At 33.3% G+C, this 25,390-nt stretch overlaps 1 protein-coding gene across 1 annotated transcript in view; it reads left to right on the top strand.

The window, feature by feature from the left end:
* The window catches only part of LOC118762202 (titin-like), a 285,670-nt gene that overhangs the window by 50,756 nt on the left and 209,524 nt on the right, over positions 1–25,390 (top strand). The window contains exon 17 of the mRNA XM_036500741.1: positions 629–1,073. Within this exon, the coding sequence (XP_036356634.1) occupies positions 629–1,073 (445 nt within the window). The remainder of the gene's footprint in view (positions 1–628; positions 1,074–25,390) is intronic.

Raw genomic sequence — 25,390 nt, forward strand, 5'->3', positions numbered from 1 at the left:
AGGTACTGAGTAAGGGAGGCATCATAATGAAGTATCAGCCTGCTAAACGAAAACATATATTTAAATGGCCAAAATATTGATGAGGTCTTGTGTACTCCTGCTGACTAAACATATTGGCAGCAAAAGATTTCACTGTTGATATTTCATAATAAAGTAGAAAGTAGTTTTGGGGATAAATTATATAAACTTTTAAATCATTTCATTTGGTAAAATAAATGTTTTGGTTTAATACCATTCTTCTTCAAATTCCACCACACCTTTTCACACAACAGTTAATCATATATTATTAAATGTAGAAATTTTCATACGTAATGTTTCTAACCTAATTTATTTATGCACAATAAACATAGTTAGCGCTAATTTTTTTTTTTTTATGTAATTTAGACAATTTTCTTTTAAAATCTTTCTGTCTGATGTTAAACAAGTATTCTGCCTTTAATTCATGCTGGAATGATTTAAAAAATGAGCTTTGAATTGAATTCTGCCAACACTGACTTGAAGCTTTAAATAAATGTACTATAAAAATATTCAAGCAAATGGGGTGGGGAAAGGCTTATTTCTAAATATTTCTAATATCTTGATAAATATAACTTAAATGTTTAAATATCTTTTCATTTCAATCTTTCAGAAACAGTGAAAATATCATAAAAGAAGATGCCAAAGCTTCAAGTATTATTATGGCACGATTACATAAAATAGAACAATCGTTAGGTGAACTAAATGAATTATGGACTGAAATTAACTCAATTTCTTCAAATAAACCAAAGGTTTATCCAAGATCAAATGAAACTCAAAAAGCAAAACCGCAATCTCAGAGAAAACCCTCTTACCCACCACGGAAAAAGCGTGAGCAGCCTGAACAAATTTTCTCTTCTCAAAATCAGTCTTTACATAGTTCCAGGAAAAATTTTTCAAATGACAATTATCTTAATGAGAACGTTGCAAACATAACTGATAGAGATATGCAGGGAATAATTCCTTCTGAGCCATATATGTCCTCTGTTATGACTGCACCATATGAATTCAATAATGCAGCCCAGAAAGATGATGATCTTCTTCAAAGGTTGCATGATGTAAGTATTGTTTAAGATGGCTCAAGCATTATTAATAATATTCAAAATCATTATTAATTCAAAGCCAATCACCATCCTCTTTCTTTCTATCTCTCTTCCTTCTCTTTATATCAGCAAGCTGACACATACACTATCAAAGTGTTTTTATATCTTCCAAAGCAATTAATCTGCACCTTCATAATATAAATCTAACCCTTTTGGCTAATACTTATATGTATTACACAATAAATAGCTCCTTAATGCTTTCACTTGAGGGTGTAAATAGGAAAATAATAATAAAAAAACACATTAACACATTATATAAGCATTACTAAATACTAATATTACTAAAATTTATTTCATATATGTCAGTCTTAATTTTCCATGTATATAACACATTAGGATATTTTGAAAATTCATTTTAATTCTTTGCTATTGATGACTGGTGAGATTTTGACAGCAATTTGTTTTAGTTCTTCTATATTGAATGATATACATTTTTATTTTACTTACGGAAGAATTAATTTCTAAATTCAAAGCAATGTTACTATACTTTAATTTAGAAGAGGATTTTTAGTTTTCAAGATAGAGATATTTTATTTAAGATGCCTATTATTAGACACTTAAAACAACAGATGTTTCATATATATATATATTATATATATATATATATAGATAGATAGATAGATAGATAGAAAGATATCTGTGTGTGTGTATATGTATATATGTATATATATATATATATATAATATATATATATATGTATATATATATATATATATATATATATATATATATATATACACACACACATATATATATTTTTTTTTTTTCATGTTGTTTACGTTTTGTGTCGTCCTGTACCCATTTATGCATATATATATACATATATATGTCAGTATGTACATATATGTATGTATATATGCCTATATATATATTTTATATGATTGAATGCCAAGCATCCATTTCCAATAAGTTATATATATATATATTATATATATATATATATATGTATATATATAGATATATAGATATATCATCATCATCATCATCGTTTAGCGTCCGCTTTCCATGCTAGCATGGGTTGGATGGTTCAACTGGGGTCTGGGAAGCCAGAAGGCTGCACCAGGCCCAGTCTGATCTAGCAGTGTTTTTACAGCTGGATGCCCTTCCTAACGCCAACCACTCCGTGAGTGTAGTGGGTGCTTTTTATGTGCCACCGGCACGGAGGCCAGTCAGGGCGGTACTGGCTACGGCCATGCTCGGATATATATACACACATATATATATATACATATACACATATATATGTATACATATGTTAATTATAAATAGCATCACTATCATACAAAGCAGAGTCCCTCGTTTCCCATCATCTGTGAAAGCATGTCCATCCATTGGGAAGTATTACCTTGCTTGGAAGCTAGTGAGAGTTGGTGAAAGGAATTGTATCCAGCCATAGAAAAATCTGCCTTTATGAATTCTGACTGAACTCATACAGTCATGGAAAAGTGGACATTAAAACAATGAAGATGATCATGATATATATATGTCTGTGTCTGTCTGTCTGTCTGTATATGTTTGTCAGCCTGTCTATACGTATGTATGTATGTATGTATTGTAAAGTACAATTGAAATTATTCTAAATTGGTATGCTTTTGTGAGATGAGTTTCTGACATTTCAGATAAAGCCCTGTTTTGGGCAATGGGTTATGTATTTTTATATATATTTTTTTTCATGAGAGATTTCACACAGAAGAGAATGACTGAAGGTACTAGATGTGCATGCCGAGTAGGTAATTGGTTGGAGTGAGAAAAGGGGGTAGGAAAGAGACCGGGAGAGAATTGGAGTGATGGTGAGATAGAGAGGGAATACGATATAACAGAAGAGGATAGTAAAAAAGAAAGGAACAATTTCTAAAAACTATTTCATATATATATATAGACCGTTTCATATATATATATATATAGATCGTTTGTAAAAACATAAATCTGAAAGAAGAAGCACACTCTAAGATGTAGAGCAGTATATATTAAGACGGGAAGGCCGGTTTATGCGATTACCTTCGATTTCTTGTCCATAAAGGGTTTAGCTTTATGGCGTACCGTCAGATCCCAAAAATCTGTTGGCCCATGAACTCTTAAAAATATGGAAACATTTCCCTACTGCATATTTTTAACAGGGCATCGGCCAACAGGTTTTGGGGATCTGACGATACACCATAAAGCTAAACCCTTTATGGAAAGGGTATCTAAAGTAATCCCATAAACTGGCGTTTCCAATTCTAATATATATATATCTTATTATTATTATTGTCATTATTATTATTATTTGTGTGCATGCATGTGCATATATTTAAAAATAAACATACCCATATAAACATACAAATAAAGGCAGTCTGGTAAAATAGATGTTAATATTACATATATATAAGGCAGCAAGCTAGCAGAATTGTTACCATGCCAAATAAAATGCTTAGTGGCATTTCTTTCAACTTTATGTTCTAAGTTCAAATGCTGCTGGAATTGACTTTGCCATTCATCCTTTCAGTGTTGAGCACTAGGGTCAACATAATCAACTTATCTCTGCCCATGAAATTGCTGGCCTTGTGCTGAAATTTGAAATCAATATTACATATATATAATTTTTATTTGAATATATTAAGTGCTCACATGTATAATATGTACAAGTAATTATGGGTTATAAAATCTTGGAAAAAATATCTTTCATATATAACACACTGACTTATTAACATTATGACATATAGCAAAAAGAAGTGTTAAAGTCAGATTTATTGTGATTGGTATTCAAAACATACTCAAAAAGTTTACACATCTTCAAAGTAACAAAAATGAAATAAAAAGGGAAAATTAAGTAACCAATGAACTTTACTGATGCAGGTTGCGCCTGCTGTGAAGTCAACTGGGAAAAGTTAACTAGTATGGAAGGATATAAAAGACATAATATAATGTAAAAAGTTTCATTTTATTCCATTTAAACATTTTCATTATCAAATACTTTTCATCTTTTAATAGAAACTCATATGGCTATATTTCTTTCTAATAATCACAGTATTTCAGGAACAGAGGTTTTATTTGTTTCTCACTATGATAGCATTTCAATAATGATAATATTTACATTAAAATTTTTTTTTTTTTTCATTATTTCTGTGGCGGGGAGGGATTCCATATGAAATAAGCTGTAATTTTGAGTATGAAATTATATCTATCCTCATTTATCATAGGGGTATGGTTCAGAAAAAACTAGTGGTAAATGAATCATCTCCACACACTTTGTGAACTGAATGCTTAGTACATTTATTGACACCAAACTCATGGCCCATAACAACAAAGCTTCACCATTATGTATTTTCTTGATTATCTCTACCTTTTCCTGTAGAGAATACACCCATCTACATTGTTTGTTAGGTTCAGGTGTCTTCATATTTTTTCTGTTCATTGGTTCCATTTTGATGGATACAAGTAGGTAAATCCATATTAAAAATACACAACCTTAAGCACAGATATGTAAACACAAATCATAGTGCACTCTGGGCAACATAACCTTGTTATTGGAGTACATTTTTATGATACAAGTAGAATCTTTAACTGAAAACCAACTCATGTTATCACAGATCAAGCTGTGATAAATATAACATGGTTCACAATTGAACATATGTTATCCTGGATCAGTGATGAACGAATCAGTGATAAACACAACTACATTTATTAAATTCTGGCCCTTTCTGTACAGAAGGCTGACATTAGCAATACCATGGCAAGCATGCCTGTTTACTGTCATTGAAAATTGTCACATTATTATAGCAAAGTTTTTATCATCTTTACCACATCTAAAAGTATTTTAATTCCCACTGGTAATTTCATTGCCATCATGTATTAATTGTATTATTATAACTGACATTATTTTATTGTTCAATTTGGATATAAAAATTTTAGTGAGTAAATGGAAGGAGTGAAAGAGTAAAATAGATTAAAGCTGGTAGTAAAACTAAGATCAGTTGAATTGGTACACACTTAAGCAAAGTGAGGGAGTGCTAAGAGAGAGCAGGTAGATGTTGGCAAGCATGTTGAGATCAATGAAAACAAGATCACATGCACAGACAAGGTGGGAGCATGGAGAAAATAATGTGTAGGTGATAGGGAGGTTTGAGTGTATAGGTTAGGGTTAGTTTTGGTCTAAAATTGTTAAAATTTTCTCAAGTATCTGTTATGGAAGGATTACATGCTGGCTCTTAAAACTGATAATCATACTTTACAATTTCATATGTGAAATTCAATAATCAGAGTTTCAGTTATGTGAAGGATGCCTTGTGTGTGCGTGTGAATCTTTCTCTATCTCCCTGTCTCTCTCTCTGTTGATATATATACATATACACACACATGTATAACGACAATATACAAAAATAAAATAATGATAAACATAATACAATAATACACACACAGTACAGTACAATAACATAAATGCAATATAATGATACACACAGGTTTTACACATTACAATAATATCAACTCACTCATTTCATTATCTCTTTGGTCTTGTTAACATTGAAGGTAGATATCATTACTCTAATTCCATTAATCCTTTGAACTTGATTGATACAGGGTGAAGGGAACTGTTTAGTTTAATCACAAACTATCTCCTGATACCGGTGATGTGATTGTTCCTTTCCACACAACCAATTTTGTGGGAAAGAAAGGGAGGAACTAGAGGAGATAATTCAGAGAAGCAGCAACTCCCTTTTGTATTTTAGTGCATGAAACAACCTCTTTGGTGCCAATGCACAGAAACAAAGCAGGGTAGAAGGGACACTTTATAGTACCATGCACACATTATGTTCTGCAGAGTAATTGGTAATAAGAAGGGCATCTCATTGTTGAAACTAAGCCAAATTAAAGGATATCAATGAGGTATGGTTCCTGATCTCTTTAGGAGGGAAATAACAGTAAATAAGAACTGTTACTATTCTCTCTCATGCCAGAGCATGATATGTTGTCCAACCCATGCCAGCATGGAAAATTAGGCATAAAAAGAGTGGTGATGATGATGATGTTTATGAGGTGATATCTGAATGCTGCATAAAACTAGGGAATATAAATAAAACCATGAATATGAGTAAATGATATATTTCATTTATTATTTGTATTCATGTTCAATTTCCTTTGAAATAGTTCCCTTTGGAACATATGCTGCAATTCCAGCTTGTCTTCCATACCTTATTACAATTCATCAGATGGTGTTGTGTTTAACTCAGTACTTTTCCAACAACTGCAGCCAAACGTGGTGTTTTGCATTCCTTTAAACAAGCTGTGACAAGGAATCTGGTGTCTAATAGGGTCCCCATACACTCCAAGCCTCTCAGTAGAATGTCAGTCTGTTGCCAGATTACATATTTACAGCTGAGTGGAATGAAGCAATGTGAAATGAAGTGTTTGGCTCAAGAACACAGCATGTGACCATGAGTGCAACACTCTAATTACTAGGCTATGTGCCTTCATATGTGTGTGTGTGAATAATCGCCCAATGATGATACTAAATCTGTTTACGAGTATTGATTTAAATCTGTAAAATGTTTTCTTTCCAAATATCCTACTTGAAAAGAACCTGTAACTGAACTATGCTATGACAAATAAATACCCTAAATAAAGGTATCAGAAATCAAAATAATATCAAAAATTGATATAATCTTCATCTTCTACAACAATGTTTCATGGATCAAGAAAAACAACACCAAGCCTTTCAAAGTAAGCATAATCTTTAGAAATTTTGAAACTACTGAAATCAGCAAGATTGTCAGATCATACATAGGTTCTGTATGATTAATTGACTTTCATCATTGGTGGCTTATATAGAGATAATGGACTACTCTTTGCAGTTTCAAGCTTCACTATAGAGACAGGTTTAGAAAGAACATAGATTCTTTAAGAACTTGGGTTTCTCGTTTACTGTTAGTAGTCAATTTCTCAACATAGTCTTGAAGCTAAGAAACTCCTCTTACAAGCCATTTATGAAACCATTACATTATATAAACCTTACCTAAAGCCATAAACATACATATACATGTGTGTGTGTGTGTGTGTTTGTCCGTCCGAAGGCTTCTGCATAGTTGCATGTAAAATGGTAATGAGAAACTCTGAATAATGACTTATGCATTCAACAAATATTATTCAACTCTTCTTAACAGTACTGAATACTTTTTTATATCATTGAAACTCATTAAACCCATAATAATGTCGCATACTCTCTCTATATATATGTGTGTGTGTGTGTTGTGTTTATGTTTATGTTCCTTTATGTTCTCTGACTTTGCAGTAGTTCAGCAATATAAATTGGTAAATTAAGTACCTACTAAACTTTGTATTAGTATAATAATCTATCAATAACATTAAGAAACTAAAGTAGAAAGAACAATAAGAGTTTTTACTTTTGCTTTACAATGTTTACCATTGTTCCTAAAGTATTGTTCTGAGCACTTTATTAATTAGAAGTGTAACACACAACTAATGTAGTAGAGCAAATCCAAGCTAAATCAACACAATAACAAATGTGAAGTTGCAACCGTGTCTTCTTAAATATTGATCTCATAAAAGTATGAATGATATATATGTATATATATATATAACGTTAACTATTCTAAAACTTCACAACAATTTTCATGTGTCAGTTTAGCTGGTACCTCTCTTTCTCTTTTTTTTCTGATCTGTTTTACTTTTCTTTTGAAACTTTGAAATGTCTTCAGCATATTTCACTCTGAAGTTTGAAATATTGACATATCCTATATAAGTAGAATCTATTTTTTTACTTACTGTTTATCAAAAATATATTTTCCTCTGACAATTAAAAAAAAAATACCAAAAAAATATATAAATACTTGTCAAACAAGGCTGTGTATATTTCATTTTTTTTTTTATGGCTGTGTTTAATCATTGACATTTTGTCCTTCATTATTAATATGATTTACAAAAATTAAACATTACAGCTTCTACTGTAAATGCATGTTAAAAAATAAAAAAGGAAACAGAATTAATCAATAAAAAAATGTTTGTTTTTCATCATTAATAAATTTCACTGTTCAACAGATTTCATTGTTTTTTTTTTTGTTTTTTTTTTCCATCTCATCAATGTTTCATCATTTTCTTTTTCTAATTTCTAATACTTTTGGTCTGATTATACACTAAAGCTCTTTAATAAAATATCTAATTGAAATATTGTCAGATGGTTAATATAACTAGATGATATGTGGTAATACTCATGCAACTAGATAAAGTTTTATAATACTACCATTTTGCATTGGTTTATTTGGACCAATCAGCGTACAATATCTCTTTGCCAAATATTGGGTTGTCTGGAAAGTTTGTGCCGATTTATAGTAGCTTACCTTTCGACTTATTTTAGAACATGGTTGAATCCATAAAATAGGATTTGGCTACACCTCCATTTAGAGCACAGTTTAAGCTATTTTTTCATGGAAGAAGATTTATGTTCCTATAACCTGTGTTAATTGTGTAACCCTTTAAAATGGAAGATAAAAAAGTTCATTTTCGGCACTTGTTGCTTTGGGAACCAGACAAAAATTGCTGCAGCCCTTGGGATGTGTTACCCTACCTTCCATATTCACCAGATATTGTTCCTTCGGATTTCCACTTATTCAGGTCTCTACAGAATAGTCTTAATGGTAAAAATTTCAATTCCTTGGATGATGTAAAAAGATACCTTGATGAATTCTTTGCCACGAAACCACCTCAGTTCTGGGAAGAGGGTATTTTCAAGTTAAAGGAAAGATGGAGACGCTTTGTACAACAAAATGGTTCATATTTGGTTGATTAAAAATGTAATGGCACATATTTATTGACCTTTTTCTTTCCTTTAAAAATTAGCACAAACTTTCTGGATAACCCAATACTTGCTATTGGAGCCAGTATTCAGCCTGCCTGTGCAGTTCTCTGTGCTCTCTCTTTCTCTTTTCAACTTGTACCCCAACAAGAATAGTAATTGGTGGACACAGCTCTTGCTTTAGTTAGCCCTTGCAAGCTATTTTATAGTTGAGACATCAAATTGTTGTATCTCTACTCCACCAAGTTACAAACTAAGAATATCATTTAGTTTTGCCATTTTAACAAAGCTTTCTCTAACCACGACACACATAACAAAAAGAACTTTATTTCAAGAGCATGTATAATGCTATTTCTACCATACATTTAACTCAAACCATATATTCTATTAATTTTGTAATAGAACATAGTTACTTTTCAATGTATGAATTAGTGATTTATAGTACAAATAGATTTATCTTTCTTGTGGTACATAGAAACTAAAAAGGAAATATGATACATAATTTACTGTCGTCATCTATCTCAACTGTATTTCATATATTGGTAATCCCTATGTGATGTCTATGGTTTCTCTATATTCTATGATCATATACAATTAGATGATGAGTTAAGGTAATCATAATTGGCATCTAAGGATTAATTTATTAAAGAAAATTTGAACTATTTGCACGTTATAATATACTAAATGACTAATCTTAACATAAATGTTCATCATCATCATTATCATCATTTAGCATCCGTTTTCCATGCTAGCATGGGTTGGACGGTTTAACTGGGGTCTGTGAAGCCGGGAGGCTTCATCAGGCCCAGTCAGATTTGGCAGTGTTTCTACGGCTGGATGCCCCAATTCATCATAATTTTACAAAATTAAGGTTATTCAGGCAATAACTGGTAAAGTAAAAGAAAATATAAATTGTTTACAAACCTTATATACTGTGTATTACCGTACTTGTATGTATATTACTGTGGCTTTACGGTGTAATATATCAACATATGTATACATTACTGTAGTTCTGTGGTGTAATATGTATATTACTACAGATGTGTGGGTATGTTACTTTGCTTATATGGTTTTTATTTTTTGTTGGGGAAGAAAAAAAATCACCCAGTACACACTGTTAAGTGGTTGGTATTAGTAAGGACATCCAGCTATAGAAACGATGCCAAAGCAGACACTGAAACACAATGTAGTCAATGACTCATTGGATCCTCGTTAAATTGTCCAGCCCATGCTGGCATGGGACATGGATGTTAAATGATGATGATATACATATACACAAGAAACAAATGGTTTAAACTGCATCTTGTGTTTATCATATTTTTTCGTATTTGTTCTATATATCATACTTGATATTGCTACTAACTAAAGTAGTAATCACACCATTATACTGGAAATAGACTAGATGATTATACTCTGTTTAGCTTTGAATACACCAGTAGAAGTTGTACATTTAACTGTACGCATAGGAAATACTGTGTGTGTATAGAACCTACATCAGTCATGGTTGACCATGTATGTGCAGGACTGGTAAAGATCTTTCTGAGGAAGACTGCCATGTGCAAGTCTTCCATCTCCACATCAGTGATGTATATTCAAGGGAAAGACCACTGACTTTGGTTGATAGAACTTGGAAACAGTGTTATCACAAGCATGACTATCAGAACACAAAAAGCCAGCAAAGACATTGCGAAGTATCTACTGTGACCCCTTAACACTCCCACCAATCCACTAGTTTGGATTGGTATTTTTTTATCAATTTTGAAAAGATGAAAAGCAAAATTAACTTTATTGAAATTTGAACTCTGGTGGGCCGAAACAAATACCACAAGGTATTCTATCCAATACTCTGACAACTCTGCCAATTTACTGCTATTTAAAGATATCAAATTATCTTTTAAATCTGATAAACACAAGAAAATTGTGCACTTAAGTAAATAATTGGACATTCTGCCTACAGCTATTTAGCACAACGTTGTGCTTTCATCATCATCAGTAATATTTAATGTCCATGTTCCATGATGGCATGAGTTGGGTGGTTTGACAGGACTGCATTGGTCTCCAGTGTCTGCTTTAGCAAGGTTCCTATGGCTGGACACCCTTCCCTATACCAACCATTTCACATTGTACTGGGTGCTATTTTTTTCTTTTTGTGGTACCAACAACTAATGAGATCACCAAGTAACATGTACAACAAAAGCCCTTTATAGAGCTGGGGGTGCAGTATTGAGGGAGTTAGCTTGTTGCCAGATACAGAGAGGCTAAAGTAGGAAAGAGAGACAGGAACATGTGTCTTACTATTGAGGTGATACATGAGTACTTCAGCAGAAAAGGGAGAAATGATATTGGAAATGAGATATCAGGGTATACTGTTAAGGTACAAGAAGTTGGATAGAGAGAGAATAGGGGCAGAGAATTGAGGATGACTGGGCTTTGTTCTTGGTTATTAGAAAGAGTTGTTTAAATGTAGTATTTGGTATTAGAAGAGAGAAGATAAAAAATGGTTGATGGAAGTAATATTGATGCTTTACACAGGCATAACATTTTCAAGTTCATATTGGTGTATGAAAATTTTGCAGGATACTCATGACATATCTGAAATAGTTTTTATATAGGCAGGGATACTTGTACATATATCTAAGTAATAGTTCATATTCATTTACTAGATATTACAAATGAGGGAATGGAACACATGATGGCTGAGCATCTTGGTCAATTTTTGTGATATGGTTGATAAAACATAGCTAAAATTTTAAAGGGTTCATTTTTTATTAAAATATTTTCCTGTGCAGTTTGAAATGTTCTCTAATAGTAACTACACTGGTAAGTTCAATAATATCATTGACAAGAAAAGTTTATAAAATACTCTAATTACATTCAGTCATTGCAAGGAATAACGATACTGAATTCTTTTGTGACCACTGATATATCTTCATGATTGTTCTACGTTGTTTGTTTTTCCATGTTTACATGGGTTGGACAGCTCTGTTGCAACACAACATCATGTCACTCATCACTGTCTTTCATCATCTGACATATACAACATCAAAGAAAACCCACCAGTCTTTGTTGTTATTATCTATGTTGCATAAATATAAACTGGATAGTTTTAAAATAATTACAAATAAATGGGAAACAAAACCTTGAAGAGCTGGTTATGAGCTTGATCAATGTATGCTTTAGCAGAAATAGCAGCACATAATTAAATATTTTGCCTTCTTAATATAGATGATTTCCATCTTTTAATTGCAGTATTGCTTAATGAAAGTCCTAACTAATAATCTATAATCAGTTGCTTACTTAAAAACAGATACACTAACACATTATGCAAAATAATTTTACTATATCTATTCCTTTTAATAGATTGTTATTGAATTTTTAATACTGATACAAAATGTTAAATATTTACTATGTACCATTAGTGAATATTATAACAAAGTGGATACCAATTAACATGCCAATACAGAATTCGAAATTTCAATAGACATTTAATATTTCTAGGTAGAGCTTTTGATTATACCTGTTTTAGTTAGACATGGTTTGATTAGTGCCTTATGAGTGTCATTTAGAAAAGGAAAATGTGGAGCAGATAGTGTACGTGTTTGTAAGTATTCATGCATATATATATATATATATATATATATATATATATATATATATATATAGAGAGAGAGAGAGAGAGAGAGAGAGCAATAAGAAAATGAAGGGGTCAATAGGTGGTTCATCAACTTTTAGACATTATATTAAGTCAGCTTATTTATTTATTTACTAAAATGACAATTACAAGAATATACATACATGTATAACATATGCTTTACATATAAAAATATATTAATATATAAAGATACCAGTAATTATTAAAATATAACATACAGGAATATAAATTGTGATGCAATAAAAAACACTTGTGTATTAATAATTGGGTATTCTACCAGCAGTATATTGGATAGATATTATCCCTTAGTTGGTTGGATTCACAATCTCCAACTTTCTTGGAATTAATATATCTATTTCTCTCTCTCTCTCTCTCTCTCTCTCTCTATATATATATATATATATATATATCAGAAAATGAGAAGACAAAGGAATAATCATTTTTCTTATGAACTTCATTAACTTACAGCTGTTTCTGGTGTGTGTGTTGTTTGACAATGCATATTGGCAAAAAAAAAATGCAAGCATCAGAAAGCAAACTAATAAACTGGTGCATTCAAACAAAAATACTAAGTAGCGTTTATTAAACCAGAGTTACACCTTCCTTGTCACTCTTAGCATTGGAACTCCAGTTAACAAGTGATTGGCCTACTGGAAATTTTTTAACCAATGACATGATTGCATGCAAAACACATGATATGAAAGAAAAAAAAATCTATCCATTAATCTATAAAAAACATATAAAGTAAATATTTTGTAAGATTATAAACCATTATTTTGGTTCATAAATAGAGTGGCTGGTGGGATTGTTTACAGATAACAATTAGAAGTATTTCTGTTTTAGCTTCCTATAGTTGTGTAGGTTGGATGAATCAGTCTCATGCTATCTTTTTTCAGCCACTAATCTGCATTTATTCTATTATATGCAACATTTCCTACTGCAGTTTGCTTCTACGTTCTTTGTCTTTCACATTATATCAAACATATGATATTAATCTGGTACGACTTCAACTTTATTTACTTTAAACTATAGATAAATGATGTATTAATTCTTCTAAAGAAAGCTGCCCTGAATTTTAATATTATTTTTATAACGACTGATTAAGAGGAAACTGTATAGAACTCATCTTACATACATGACAAGTTCTGATCTGTTTCCATCTACCAAATTTCATTTACAGTATTGATCAACCCAAAGTTATGACAGAAGATACTTGCCAAAAATACTCTACAGGCAGAGGGACTGAACCCAGAACCATGTGGTTGTGATGTAAACTTCCTTTTTAACTTAGCTGTGCTTGTGTTTACTTCCAGTGCAAAAGCATATGTGAACACCAGAAAACAATTACACCACCAGCTGGTGTTATGCTGAGGAACGATTCACATTTTGTAGATAAAAAATAGCTTGTTAACAAATCCCTTACTTTGAGAGGTAGTCAAATATATAACATGTACTAATACAACAGAGTTTTTACCGACATCATTTGTGTTAATATATATTTAGCAATTGTGGAGGCGCAATAGCCCAGTGGTTAGGGCAGCAGACTTGCGGTCGTAGGATCGTGGTTTCGATTCCCAGACCAGGCATTGTAAGTGTTTATTGAGCAAAAACATCTAAAGCTCCATGAGGCTCCGGCAGGGGGTGGGGTGGAACCCTGCTGTACTCTTTCACCACAACTTTCTCTCACTCTTTCTTCCTGTTTCTGTTGTACTGTATTTCAAAGTACCAGCCTTGTCACACTCTGTATCACGTTGAATCTCCCCCAAAAATTACGTTATGGGTACACGTGTCTGTGGAGTACTCAGCCACTTGCACGTTAATAAATGTGCTGTGACGTCACTGGTGCCAAGCTGTATTGGCCTTTGCCTTTCCCTTGGATAACATCAGTGGCGTGGAGAGGGGAGGCTGGTATGCATGGGCGACTGCTGGTCTTCCATAAACAACCTTGGTGACATTCTAGGTGCAACCCCATGGTCATTCATGACTGAAGGGGATCACACACACACATATTTAGCAATTAGATTAATTAACTACATTTATCTTAGTCACATTTTCAAGATCATTTTAGTTGTTATAATGTGAATTAGAGCAAGAGAGAGCTACATTGATACACACTAACAATTTCTACTGAAAGCTTTTGATTTGAGAGTTGTGGTGGTATGGAGGTATTAGCCTAAGATCAACTGTGATACAGTAGATTTATGATCAAAGCATTCCAGCCATGACCATTACATATTATTTTATTCAGACAGTTTATTAAGGAATATATTATCCATTGTGTATTTCCTTGTTTAAGGTGTTAAGATATGATATAAGAGTAGTTTGGTTGCTGCTTCTAGCTTGTCAAATAACCAAATACAAGCCATCTAAGATCGAAGTGAGAGATAGGTGGAGCCTACAGCTGGAAGAAGTCCTCTTTAAAGATATTTAAATATTTTATCAATTTTCTCTTCTATAATATTCCAAAGAGAGAATATTTAGAATACAACCTCTGTAGTATGAAATGACCATTAGTAAACCTAACCACAGCCTTAAATTGTGTTGCAATTATATGTCATTATGTTACAGCAAAATTTAATTCTAAAGCTGTGAGTATATTCTACAAAACAGCTGAACAAAAGATAAATTGGCTTATTTGAAATATATGAATGAATCTGCTTATTGTTTGAATATAAACATTGACACAATCTACCATTTGTCATATGATTTAGCTGGTCTTTGAAACAACTCAGAAATATCAAACTATGGAAAATAAAAGCTATTGTCTGTAGTTATGTACTGAATGTGTCTTCTAATAACATCATCGTTCATCATTATTTTACATTCATTAAGGTAGTGAGATGGCAGAACCATTAGCACACTGGACAAAATGCTTAGCATTTATAGTCAAAAGGATTATTTCATGTTCATTTTCCATGCTGGCATGGATTGGATGGGTTATTGTATGAGTCAGATTTTGTTGAGTTACTGCTCTTAGATCAGTGGAACTACATCCCATACTTTTTATTTTGGCATGGTTTCTACAGCTGAATGCCCTTACTAACATCAAACACTTTGCAGAGTGTACTGGGTGCATTTTATCTTAGCATAATCCCTAAAAAGGCTGCCGTATCTTTGACAAGATAAGACTAAAGGGGCCTTTTAACCCTGTTTTCTCTGCTCATTTGACAAACATTTTGCAGAATGTACTAAGTGGATGTTATTGTGGCACCAGGTTTCCCTGTATTCAATAAAAGGTTATTTGGATCTTTACCTTTTGATGTACAGATTTAAAACATAATTTTTTGTAACTAAACACTTTCAAACTTCGGATATTGGTAGAATGTGTCATATAAAACATGTTTTACTCTTAGCATTTTTGAGAAAAACTTATATTTACGAAGTAATTTCACGTCAAGGTAGTCCTACTTCGCTAATTCCAACCAATCAATAACGTGTATTCAGCTAAATAAAATTACTGCTGTTGTTTGTCAACTCGAACTTCCGGCGGTGTATTTTTCATTTGTCACTGTTATTTATGACAACCCTAACCCTTAAAGTTAAAATCAGTACAAAACACACAAACGATGTCATAAATAACAGTGACAAACAAAAAATACACCGCTGATGTTTGTTGTTGACAAACAACAGCAGTAATTTTATTCAGTTGAATACACGTCATTGATTGGTTGAAATGACCAAAATAGGAATACTTTGACGTGAAATTACTTTGTAAATATAAGTTTTTCTCAAAAATGCTAAGAGTAAAAGATATTTTATATGACACATTCTACCAGTGTCCGAAGTTTGAAAGTGTTTTGTTAACAAAAATTTATTTTTTAAATCTGTCGGTCAAAAGGTAAAGATCCGGTTATTTCATATATCTAGAAGGAAGTATCTTCTATCTTTCAACATTACAAAAACTTGATATTCTATGGATTTTCTTATTAAAGCTTCTTCATAGTGTGCCATTTTAAAAGAATCTATTAATTAGTATTGAATTTCATGAAGTGATTCATTGTTTAAAGTTTGTGATTGAAAAAATATCAATCAACGAATCCATTTAATTTTATATTGGTTGTTCTGTGCTTGAATAGTCTGAATAAGTTTACAAATTTTGTGTTTATATATATGGTTGTTGTTGCATAGCTGTATTAACCCACGATGTTACATACTTTGCATTAGATTGTAGCCAATTTAATGCTTAGTATTCAATCCAAATCTCAGCATATTGTACAACTGCTTAACCTGCTTGGAATAGCAGCCAAGTCTCCCTCAAATGACACCCTACAATTTATAAAAGAAACTAAACAAATGTCACACTAAATGCTCTGGGTGATAATAAAATAAAAAATAGACAGGATGGTCACAGTTAGAATATCTTTGGTCATAGGTCTCATAGACAAATGTGGAAGTATTGAATTGTTTATCAGCATAGAACTAGCTGGTTGTCTAATTGTTTTCTGTGTTCCCATGTCTTTTAGTGCTAGAAATGGCATGGTTGTGTTGGTAAGAAATTCATCTCAGTCGCATAGTTCCAAGTTCAATCCTGCTGCGTGGCACCTTGGACATGTATCAACTATCATAACCTCAGTTTGGCCAATTCATAAAATTTGGTACAAGAAAAAACTGTGAAACAACAGTTTTCTTTTTTTTTTTTTTTTTTTTTTTTTACTTATTCTCCAAATTTGGCTGGATTCAAACCCCAAATATTACTCTTCCAAATCAATTATATTTATTCTTTTAAGTAAACCAAGTCATCATACAAAATCAATAAACTTGAGCCTGACCAGCTTTGTGCTGATTGCTGTTGAGGCCTTAGGGTGTTCTCAAACCCCATACTACCAATTTTCTCTGCAAAGTAGGGATGATTGCAGCTTGTCTAAAAAAATGTACCCTGCAAGATGGAGTGGCTGTTGCAGTGAATGTCCTTGATCTGTCTCTGCAGTAACACCATTGTGGTCATTACCGAGAGACACTGCTGAACACACCATTTATTTTGGGGTATGTGGACCATAGCTCCCTCCTCTTCCATCTTATGCTGCTTTGCTCCCACCCCTTTTTATTTTCTTTCTTATCTCTCTTTTCCCCTGTTTCTTTGTATTTAAATGTTATGTAATTCTTAAGTCATCATTGTACATTTTAAATTTTATGGAATACAAAGTTCATTGTTGCTCTGTTAACTTCTGCCTAATACACATTACCTGAGAGGCTGGTTTATTAGAGACCCCTCCATAATGTCCATTCTCTTTTTTTTTTTTATTGGACTAGGAGGCAGTAGTGAGGTTATAGAGCCTTACTTCAGTTGAGAGTAAACATGATAAATTTTGTCCTATTATGAATGCACATGGCTCAGTGGTTAGAGCATCAAGCTTATGATCATAAGGTTGTGAGCTCGAATCCTGGACCGGGCTGCGTGTTGTGTTCTTGAGCAAGACACTTTATTTCATGTTGCTCCAGTTCACTCAGTTGTAGAAATGAGTTGTGACGTCACAGGTGCCAAGCTGTATCGGCCTTTGCCTTTCCTTTGGATAACATTGGTAGCATGGAGAGTGGTGGCTGATATGCATGGGCGACTGCTGGTCTTCCATAAACAATCTTACTCGGACTTGTGCCTGGGAGGGTAACTTTTTAGGTGCAATCCCATGGTCTGTGTCGTGACCATTATCCATGTTACTATTGCAATTAGAAGTGTATGTGTGGGGATGCTAGCACTTAATAATTTTTATGAAGGATCATTAAACTTGCATCATCACCATCACCATCATCATTGTCACCATTATTGTTTTATGTCTGTTTTTCTGTTTTGCCCCAACACAGGATCTCACACCACTGTTAGGTAAAATTTTGAAGAGATTTGGTTTCTATTTCTACAAGGTTAAGTAACCACATAGAGCCTCCCTCACTTACTAGCTGTCATAATTTTTTTTTTTTTTGAAGAGGTGGTGCTGGTGATCATGGGGACTTAGGCAGAGTATGGTTCACACATCCAATGCCCCAGAAATTGCATGTCTCCACCTAGTTAACCCCTTTGCCTGTCCTCTGTATCACATATGATACACAGGACATATTTCTCTGGTGTCCAAGCATCATATATAATACACATTCCCACTTCTTTCATCTACCAAAGCCACTAGGTAACTTGGGACTTACAAAAGGAAAGCATTATATCACCTAAAACATGCAAAACAAGGGCTAACTAAAATTCTGAAAGCAAACATGGACATTTAGGACAAACTTATGAAATTGGTTTGGACAGGCAAAAGTTTAATATTCACACTGGGTACATACTGAATATGATTTATTAAATGAAGAGCAGAATAACAGTCTGGGAATATTGAGTTTCCTACTCCATTCATTCCACCTGTCATGTTCACAAGTGCCTTAACCCTTTCGTTACTGTATTTATTTTGAGGTGCTCTGTGTTTCTTTCAATTACTTTAAATATAACAAAGAATTTAGTAAAATAACTTATTTATCATTCAGCTAGTGTTAGAAACATAAATTATGACTAAGGTTTGGTGAAAGATTTTAATTCAAAACTTATGAAAACAAGACATTAGTACTCAGAACCAGAGCCGATTTCAGCCGGGTTGGTAACAAAAGGGTTAACTCATACCTATACTAACTCCTCTTAGCTTAGCATTCCCTGTTTCTTTCCGACACTACACACTACTCTCCCCTTTCACCTTCCCAACTTCTCCTATTAACGGCGTTACCTTATTGTCTCTTTGCACTCAATTGAGTTTCCTACTCTGTCTAAACTAGCCATGTACATCTTAGTTCTTTCTAGTGGTAGGCATAGCAGAGACAAGCAAAAGTGACCTTAAATGGACTGTTTGTTACTTATTTTCATCTCTGCTAGTGTTAAACTCTGGGGTTAATGAGGATAACAGCACTTTGCTATTATTTAGCTCAGGTCAAATTTGATATAGAAAACCTATCATCAAAGATGTTCCATCCCATCATTTTTTCAGCCTCAGTTTATCTGGGACTACGTTATTCAATGAATCTTAGATATGCTTTGTTAAAATGTATGTAAAAAAGAACTACATTATTATTATTATTATTATTTGCAGAATCGGTTGCATGTTGGAAAAAAAGTTTAGTGGTATTTCTCCTGGCTCTTTATGTTTGCGTTCAAATGTGATTGAAGCCATCATTGCTTTTCATCCTTTCAGTGTTGATAAAGTGAAGTATCAGTCAAGTACTCGGGTCCTTGTAACTGACTTGCCCTTCCCCTCAAAATGGCTGGCCTTGTACTAAAATTAGAAAGGGCTATAGCAAAAGAAGTTGTGTGGTGGACAAGAATGAAAGGATTGAGGAAAGATACCTTCCTCTTTGGTCAAGCCCTTATTGACTTTTTAAAAAGAGTGTAGAGAGGGAAGTGCTACCTCCCAGTGAAAAGATGGAGACTGTGGGGAAAATGGTTAGATAAATGACCCTACTATGAGCTGGTGCCGGTACATTTGAGAGCAACAGTTGGGAGAGAGTTCATGTCTTTGGTGGTCAATGTAATCCTGGATCTGTGAGATTCCTTGATTGGGCCTAGTTGAAGTTTCTCCTGTATCAGGAGCACTGCATCATTCATATTGTCACATACTTTATATATGTATACTTTTATTGTATTCCATTGTCTTTTCCATTTTTCTTCCACATCCTTTGTTGTCTGCCCTTGTGATGTCCCCCTTGTCCATACTCCTGTGGCTAACAAAAATAATAATAATAATTATTATTATTATTATTATTAAAGTGGTGAGCTGGTAGAATTGTTAGTATGCCAGACAAAATGCATAGTTGCATTTCTTCTGACTCTGTGTGGCACCTCGGGCAAGCATCTTCTAACTATAACCCTAGGCTGACCAATGCTTTGTGAGTGGATTTGGTAGATGAAAATTGTGTGGAAGCCTCAACTTGTGTGTGTGTGTGTCTTCATGTTTGTCCCCCAATGCTTGACAACTAGTGCTGCTCTTAGTGGTTTGCCAAAAGAGATTGACGGCACAAATACCAGGCATAGAAAATAAGTACTGGGGTTTATTTTGGCTAAACCCTTCAATATAGTGCCCCCAGCATGGTCACACTCCCATGACTGAAACAAGTAAAAAAAAGTAAAAGAGTTGATATTTCACAGAATGCATTGATTTAAGAAATTATAAATAAATAAATATGAAAAGCCCTCTCCAGAATAACTCTCAATGTGTTTCAGACATCATTTATAAACAGACTCATAAGGAAAAAATCTGTTCCATATTTAGGTGACATCATTATGGGATTGTAATCCATTTATTAGGATCAGATACTCTACATTGGAAAAAAAAAATTATTATTAAAGTACTTATATTTGTAATGTTTTTGTTGCTCCTTGTCTGCTCTGATCAAACAGTTATAAGCAACAACAATCCAACCAGGACCATCCTGTCTTTTTGGGGGATATATAGGTCTACATCATCTTTATCTTTTATTTTGTAATTGTATCGGTCATTGAGCTGCAACCATGCTGGGGTACTACCTTGAAGGGTTTTTACTCAAACAGATCAACCCCAACTATTTAATTTCAAGTCTGGGACTTATTCTATTGATCTTTCTACCAAACTTCTAAGTTACAGGGCTGTAAACAAACCAACACTGGTTATCAAGTAGTGGTGGGAGACAAACACAAAGACACCCATACATGCATTCTTATATATAAACAGGATTCCACACAGTTTCCCTCTATTAAATTCACTCAGAAGGTGCCAAGCAGTAGGACTGAACTATAATCTCATGGTTGCAAAGTGAACTTCTTACCCTCATAAGCATGCTTTTCATTTCTTTATCTAAGATGGCAGGTGTGATTTGGGAAAATTTTGTGATGTTGTTGTAGTCTATAGCTTAACTCTGAATCAGGTTAAACCTGATTGAGCAGATTTATGATCAAAAGGCATTCCACACATGCCCATTCTATCTAAGATTACATTCTCCTATGTGTCCTTTTTCCAAAAAAAAAAAGTAAGGTATGATTTGAAATAGATTCAGCTGCTATTTTTACTAAGGTAACAACCATGTATAGGCCTCCCTCATTAGCTCATATTTAGTGATGCGGTGGTGGTGGGTCTGTGTACATTTATATGTGTATGTATGTGCAGAATGGAATTAGAGGTGAAGCACGGTAGGAAAGGAGCAAACATCCAATACTATACAGTCAGTTGGTGCATAGACAGTGTTACAGAGTCTCATATAGACTGATGTGAATTCTATACCTCAAATAACAATGAATTCAGTTTTTATGTTTGTATATGTTCAAGTATGTTTGTGTATACTTGTCCGTGTATTCATAACTTCTTCCTTCACCATTTCTAATGCACTTTGTAACAGTATTTCTTTTATTATAGAAATTGGATAAAGTTACATTTAATCACCTACCTTTATGTCAAAAGTCTGCTTGAATAGGCTTATAACATCAAGGTTACTGATTAATGTAATGTTAATCCTAACATTAATTGTAATATGATAGTAACTCATTAGGTGAAACACTAATTGTAGTTCAGCCCATTGTATATTCAAAAAGTCCTGAATATTTATATCTATAGGTTCAAGTCTGGCTGTATGGTTAAGAAACTTGTTTTGCAACCAATAACTGGTACTTATTTAATCAACACTGAAAGGATGAAAGGCAAAGTCGAGCTTGGTGGAATTTAAATTCAGAACGTAGCAGCAGACGAAATACCGCTAAGCATTTCGCCTAGTGTGCTTATGTTTCTGCCAGCTCACTGCCTTTGGCTTCTTTCAGTTTCTGTCTACTAAATCCACTCACAAGACTTTAGTCAGCCTGAGGCTGTAGCAAAAGACACTTGCCCAAGATGCCATGTAGTGGGACTGAACTCAGAACCATGTGGTTGAGAAGTAAACTTCTTACCACAAAGCCATGCCTGCACTATATACAGGATGGTCGCTAGAAAAGCAGAAAATTTGAAGGCAAAACTAGCAAGCATTAATTAGATCATCAATAAACTGTGATAGGTGGTTTCTGTTATCGAATGAGCGTGTAATCATAACAAGCATGCCATATAACTGTCATTGATGAATTGAAAATGTGCTTGATGAAAGCTTGGAATGATATCCCTCAAGTTACACTTCAAAATGCCACACGAGCTTGGATTTCTTGATTAAAAAACTGTCACAAAGTTCATGGAAAACATTTTGAACATTTGTGAGTGTTAATATGATATCACGCTTTGTGGTGCTTATTGTTTACCTCAAAGAGATCTGGTGAAAATATAAATTTGCATTTCATGAATTTTCCACTTTTCTCACAACCACCATGTATATATGTGTGTGCTAGTGTCTGTAGCTGTCTCTTCACCACTACTTGACAACCAGTCTTGGTTTGTTTTCATCCCATAACTTAGTGGTTCATCAAAAGAGACTGATAGAATAAGTGCCAGACTTCAAAACAAGTAAGTACTGGGGTTAATATGTCCAACTACAACCCCTCAGGACGGTGCCCCAGCATGCTTACAGTCCAATGACTGAACAAGTAAAACCAATTTTTTCAAGGGCATTTTTGCTCAAAGCTTTTATAACATGTAAAGATTTAAAGAATTGGAATATGGAGGGTTGTAAGAGCATTTGACTTAGCATGGAATGTCTCCAAAATTTAATAACACATGAGAAACTGCAATGCAAATTGTAGAAAGTGGAGTAAACAAATACTAAATGTGGAATTGAAATTATTATTTTAGAGCAAGTTTTAGAATAATAACAGACCTTTCACTGATCGAGGGACTTAAAACTATGTGTGGAGTCAAATATATTGCAAAATAGGTGCAGGTGTGGCAGTGTGGTTGAGAAGTTTACTTCCCAACCACATGGTTTCAGGTTCAGTCCCACTGCATGGCATCTTGAGCAAGTGTCTTCTACTCTAGCCCTCGGCCAACAAATATCTTGTGAGTGAATAGGGCAGATGGAAAATGAAAGAATCTCGTCTTATATATGTATGTGTGAGTGTGTATATTTGTGTTTCCTTGTCTTGACATATTGTGTTATTTGTAAAAGAGTGTCTGTTATATATGCATTGTCATCCATTTTTGATATTCTGTGAAAACATGTCTGGCCATGGGGAAAATATCACCTTGCTTGGAAACAGGTAAGAGTTGGTGACATGAAGGGCATCTCGCTATAGAAAATCAGCCTCAATAAACTCTGTATGACCCATGTAAGCATGAGAAAATGGATGTTGAAATGATGATGACGGTGATGACAGATGTTACAGTAAAGAACTAAACACAAGTAGTGCAGTCTACAATAGACATTAAGGTGGCAGATTGGCAGCATTGTTTAAATGTCAAAAATACCTTGTGGTATTTGCTCCTGCTCTTTACACTCTGAGTTCAAATCCTGTCAAGTTCAACTCTGCTTTTCATCCTTCTGAGGTTAATAAAATAAAGGACCAGACCTGTACTGGGGACCAAAATAATCAACTGTTCTCCTCCAGCCTAATATGTATGGCCTTGTGCCAGTTTAAGAAATTACATAGATATTGCTCTGGTATATCTAGCAATATTTCTATTCACACATGTATAATTAGGTGGAGATGAATTAAATGCAATAATTAATATGTTTCATTAATACTACACATATTCTAATATTGAAGAATACTTAGCGAATAGATAAGGTTTTAAGAAAAATCTCCTATAGTTGTTGATAACGCTGTTAAATTTGCTTCCTTCTCATTTTTATTTTTATCAGATTAGGTATTTAAGGAATGGTAATACACTTTACAACACACAAATTCTTGCCAGCCTTATCATCTCTAGTTTCCTCTTCTGCTAGAATAGCTTGATTTCTACTGCAGACTTGCTGCAAATAATTTTAGCAGGTGAGGTGAAGTGGAGAACTCAGCAGATAGAAAATGTTTCTTATTATATTTAGTTATTTTAAAAGTTAAATAAATTCTACAGTTTATAGAAGTATATAGACATAGTTAACTAACTGACTAATTAATAATAAATAACTTAAACACATTCATTTAAAAGCAGTTTATTTTCAATTCAACAGATAGATAAAGTTCTATGATAAAAATAGATAAGGTTTGAGGTTATAGAATGTTGCTGCCCTTGTTTATAATATGGTAAATAGTTTTGAACAGACTAACACCAGCAATACAATATTCATGAGTAAAAAAAAAAAAAAAAGGAATTTTTTGTTTTATAACTTTTTTATATCAGAAAAATTTGTTTTGTTATGCATCATATTTTTTAGATGCATGTACTTATGAGTTTAGAAAATTTGTTAAAAAATTTGAATAAAATTACATTAACAGTTTATCTTGATCAGATCTTGATCAACCATTTTTTACCAAATGGGCCCCTTTGATTACTATTTTATTCTGGTGAACCCAACCATAACCATTTGATGTTAAAAAAAAAAGGTAGTTTTTTAAGATACTTCTTTCAAAATTCCTATTTTGTTTTTCACATATTAACTTGTGTAGATCTGCATTAGCACTCTCTGACAGAATATGTTTCAGTAGCTGGAAACATGTTAAACTATGTAAAAAGTTAGAGAAAGAAACCTATTTTTTTTTTGTAATAAATACATCATAACCAAACATTTTCATGAACCCTTAAACCCTTAAACTTCAACTGTGGATCCCCAATTTACTATTTTGCTTGCATGCCCCCACCCCCACCCCCACCCACCAAATTTTATATGGCCCTTGGTTGAGAGCCATTGATCTAGATCACACACGTATATCAATGTGTATATCACCATCACATCTGATTTCCCTGCTGGTGTGGGTTAGATAATTTAGCAAGATCTACCAAGCCACAAGTCTGTATCAAGCTCCACTATCAACTTTGGCGTGGTTTCTAC

Source organism: Octopus sinensis, linkage group LG2, assembly GCF_006345805.1.
Source record: "Octopus sinensis linkage group LG2, ASM634580v1, whole genome shotgun sequence".
Taxonomy (NCBI): domain Eukaryota; kingdom Metazoa; phylum Mollusca; class Cephalopoda; order Octopoda; family Octopodidae; genus Octopus; species Octopus sinensis.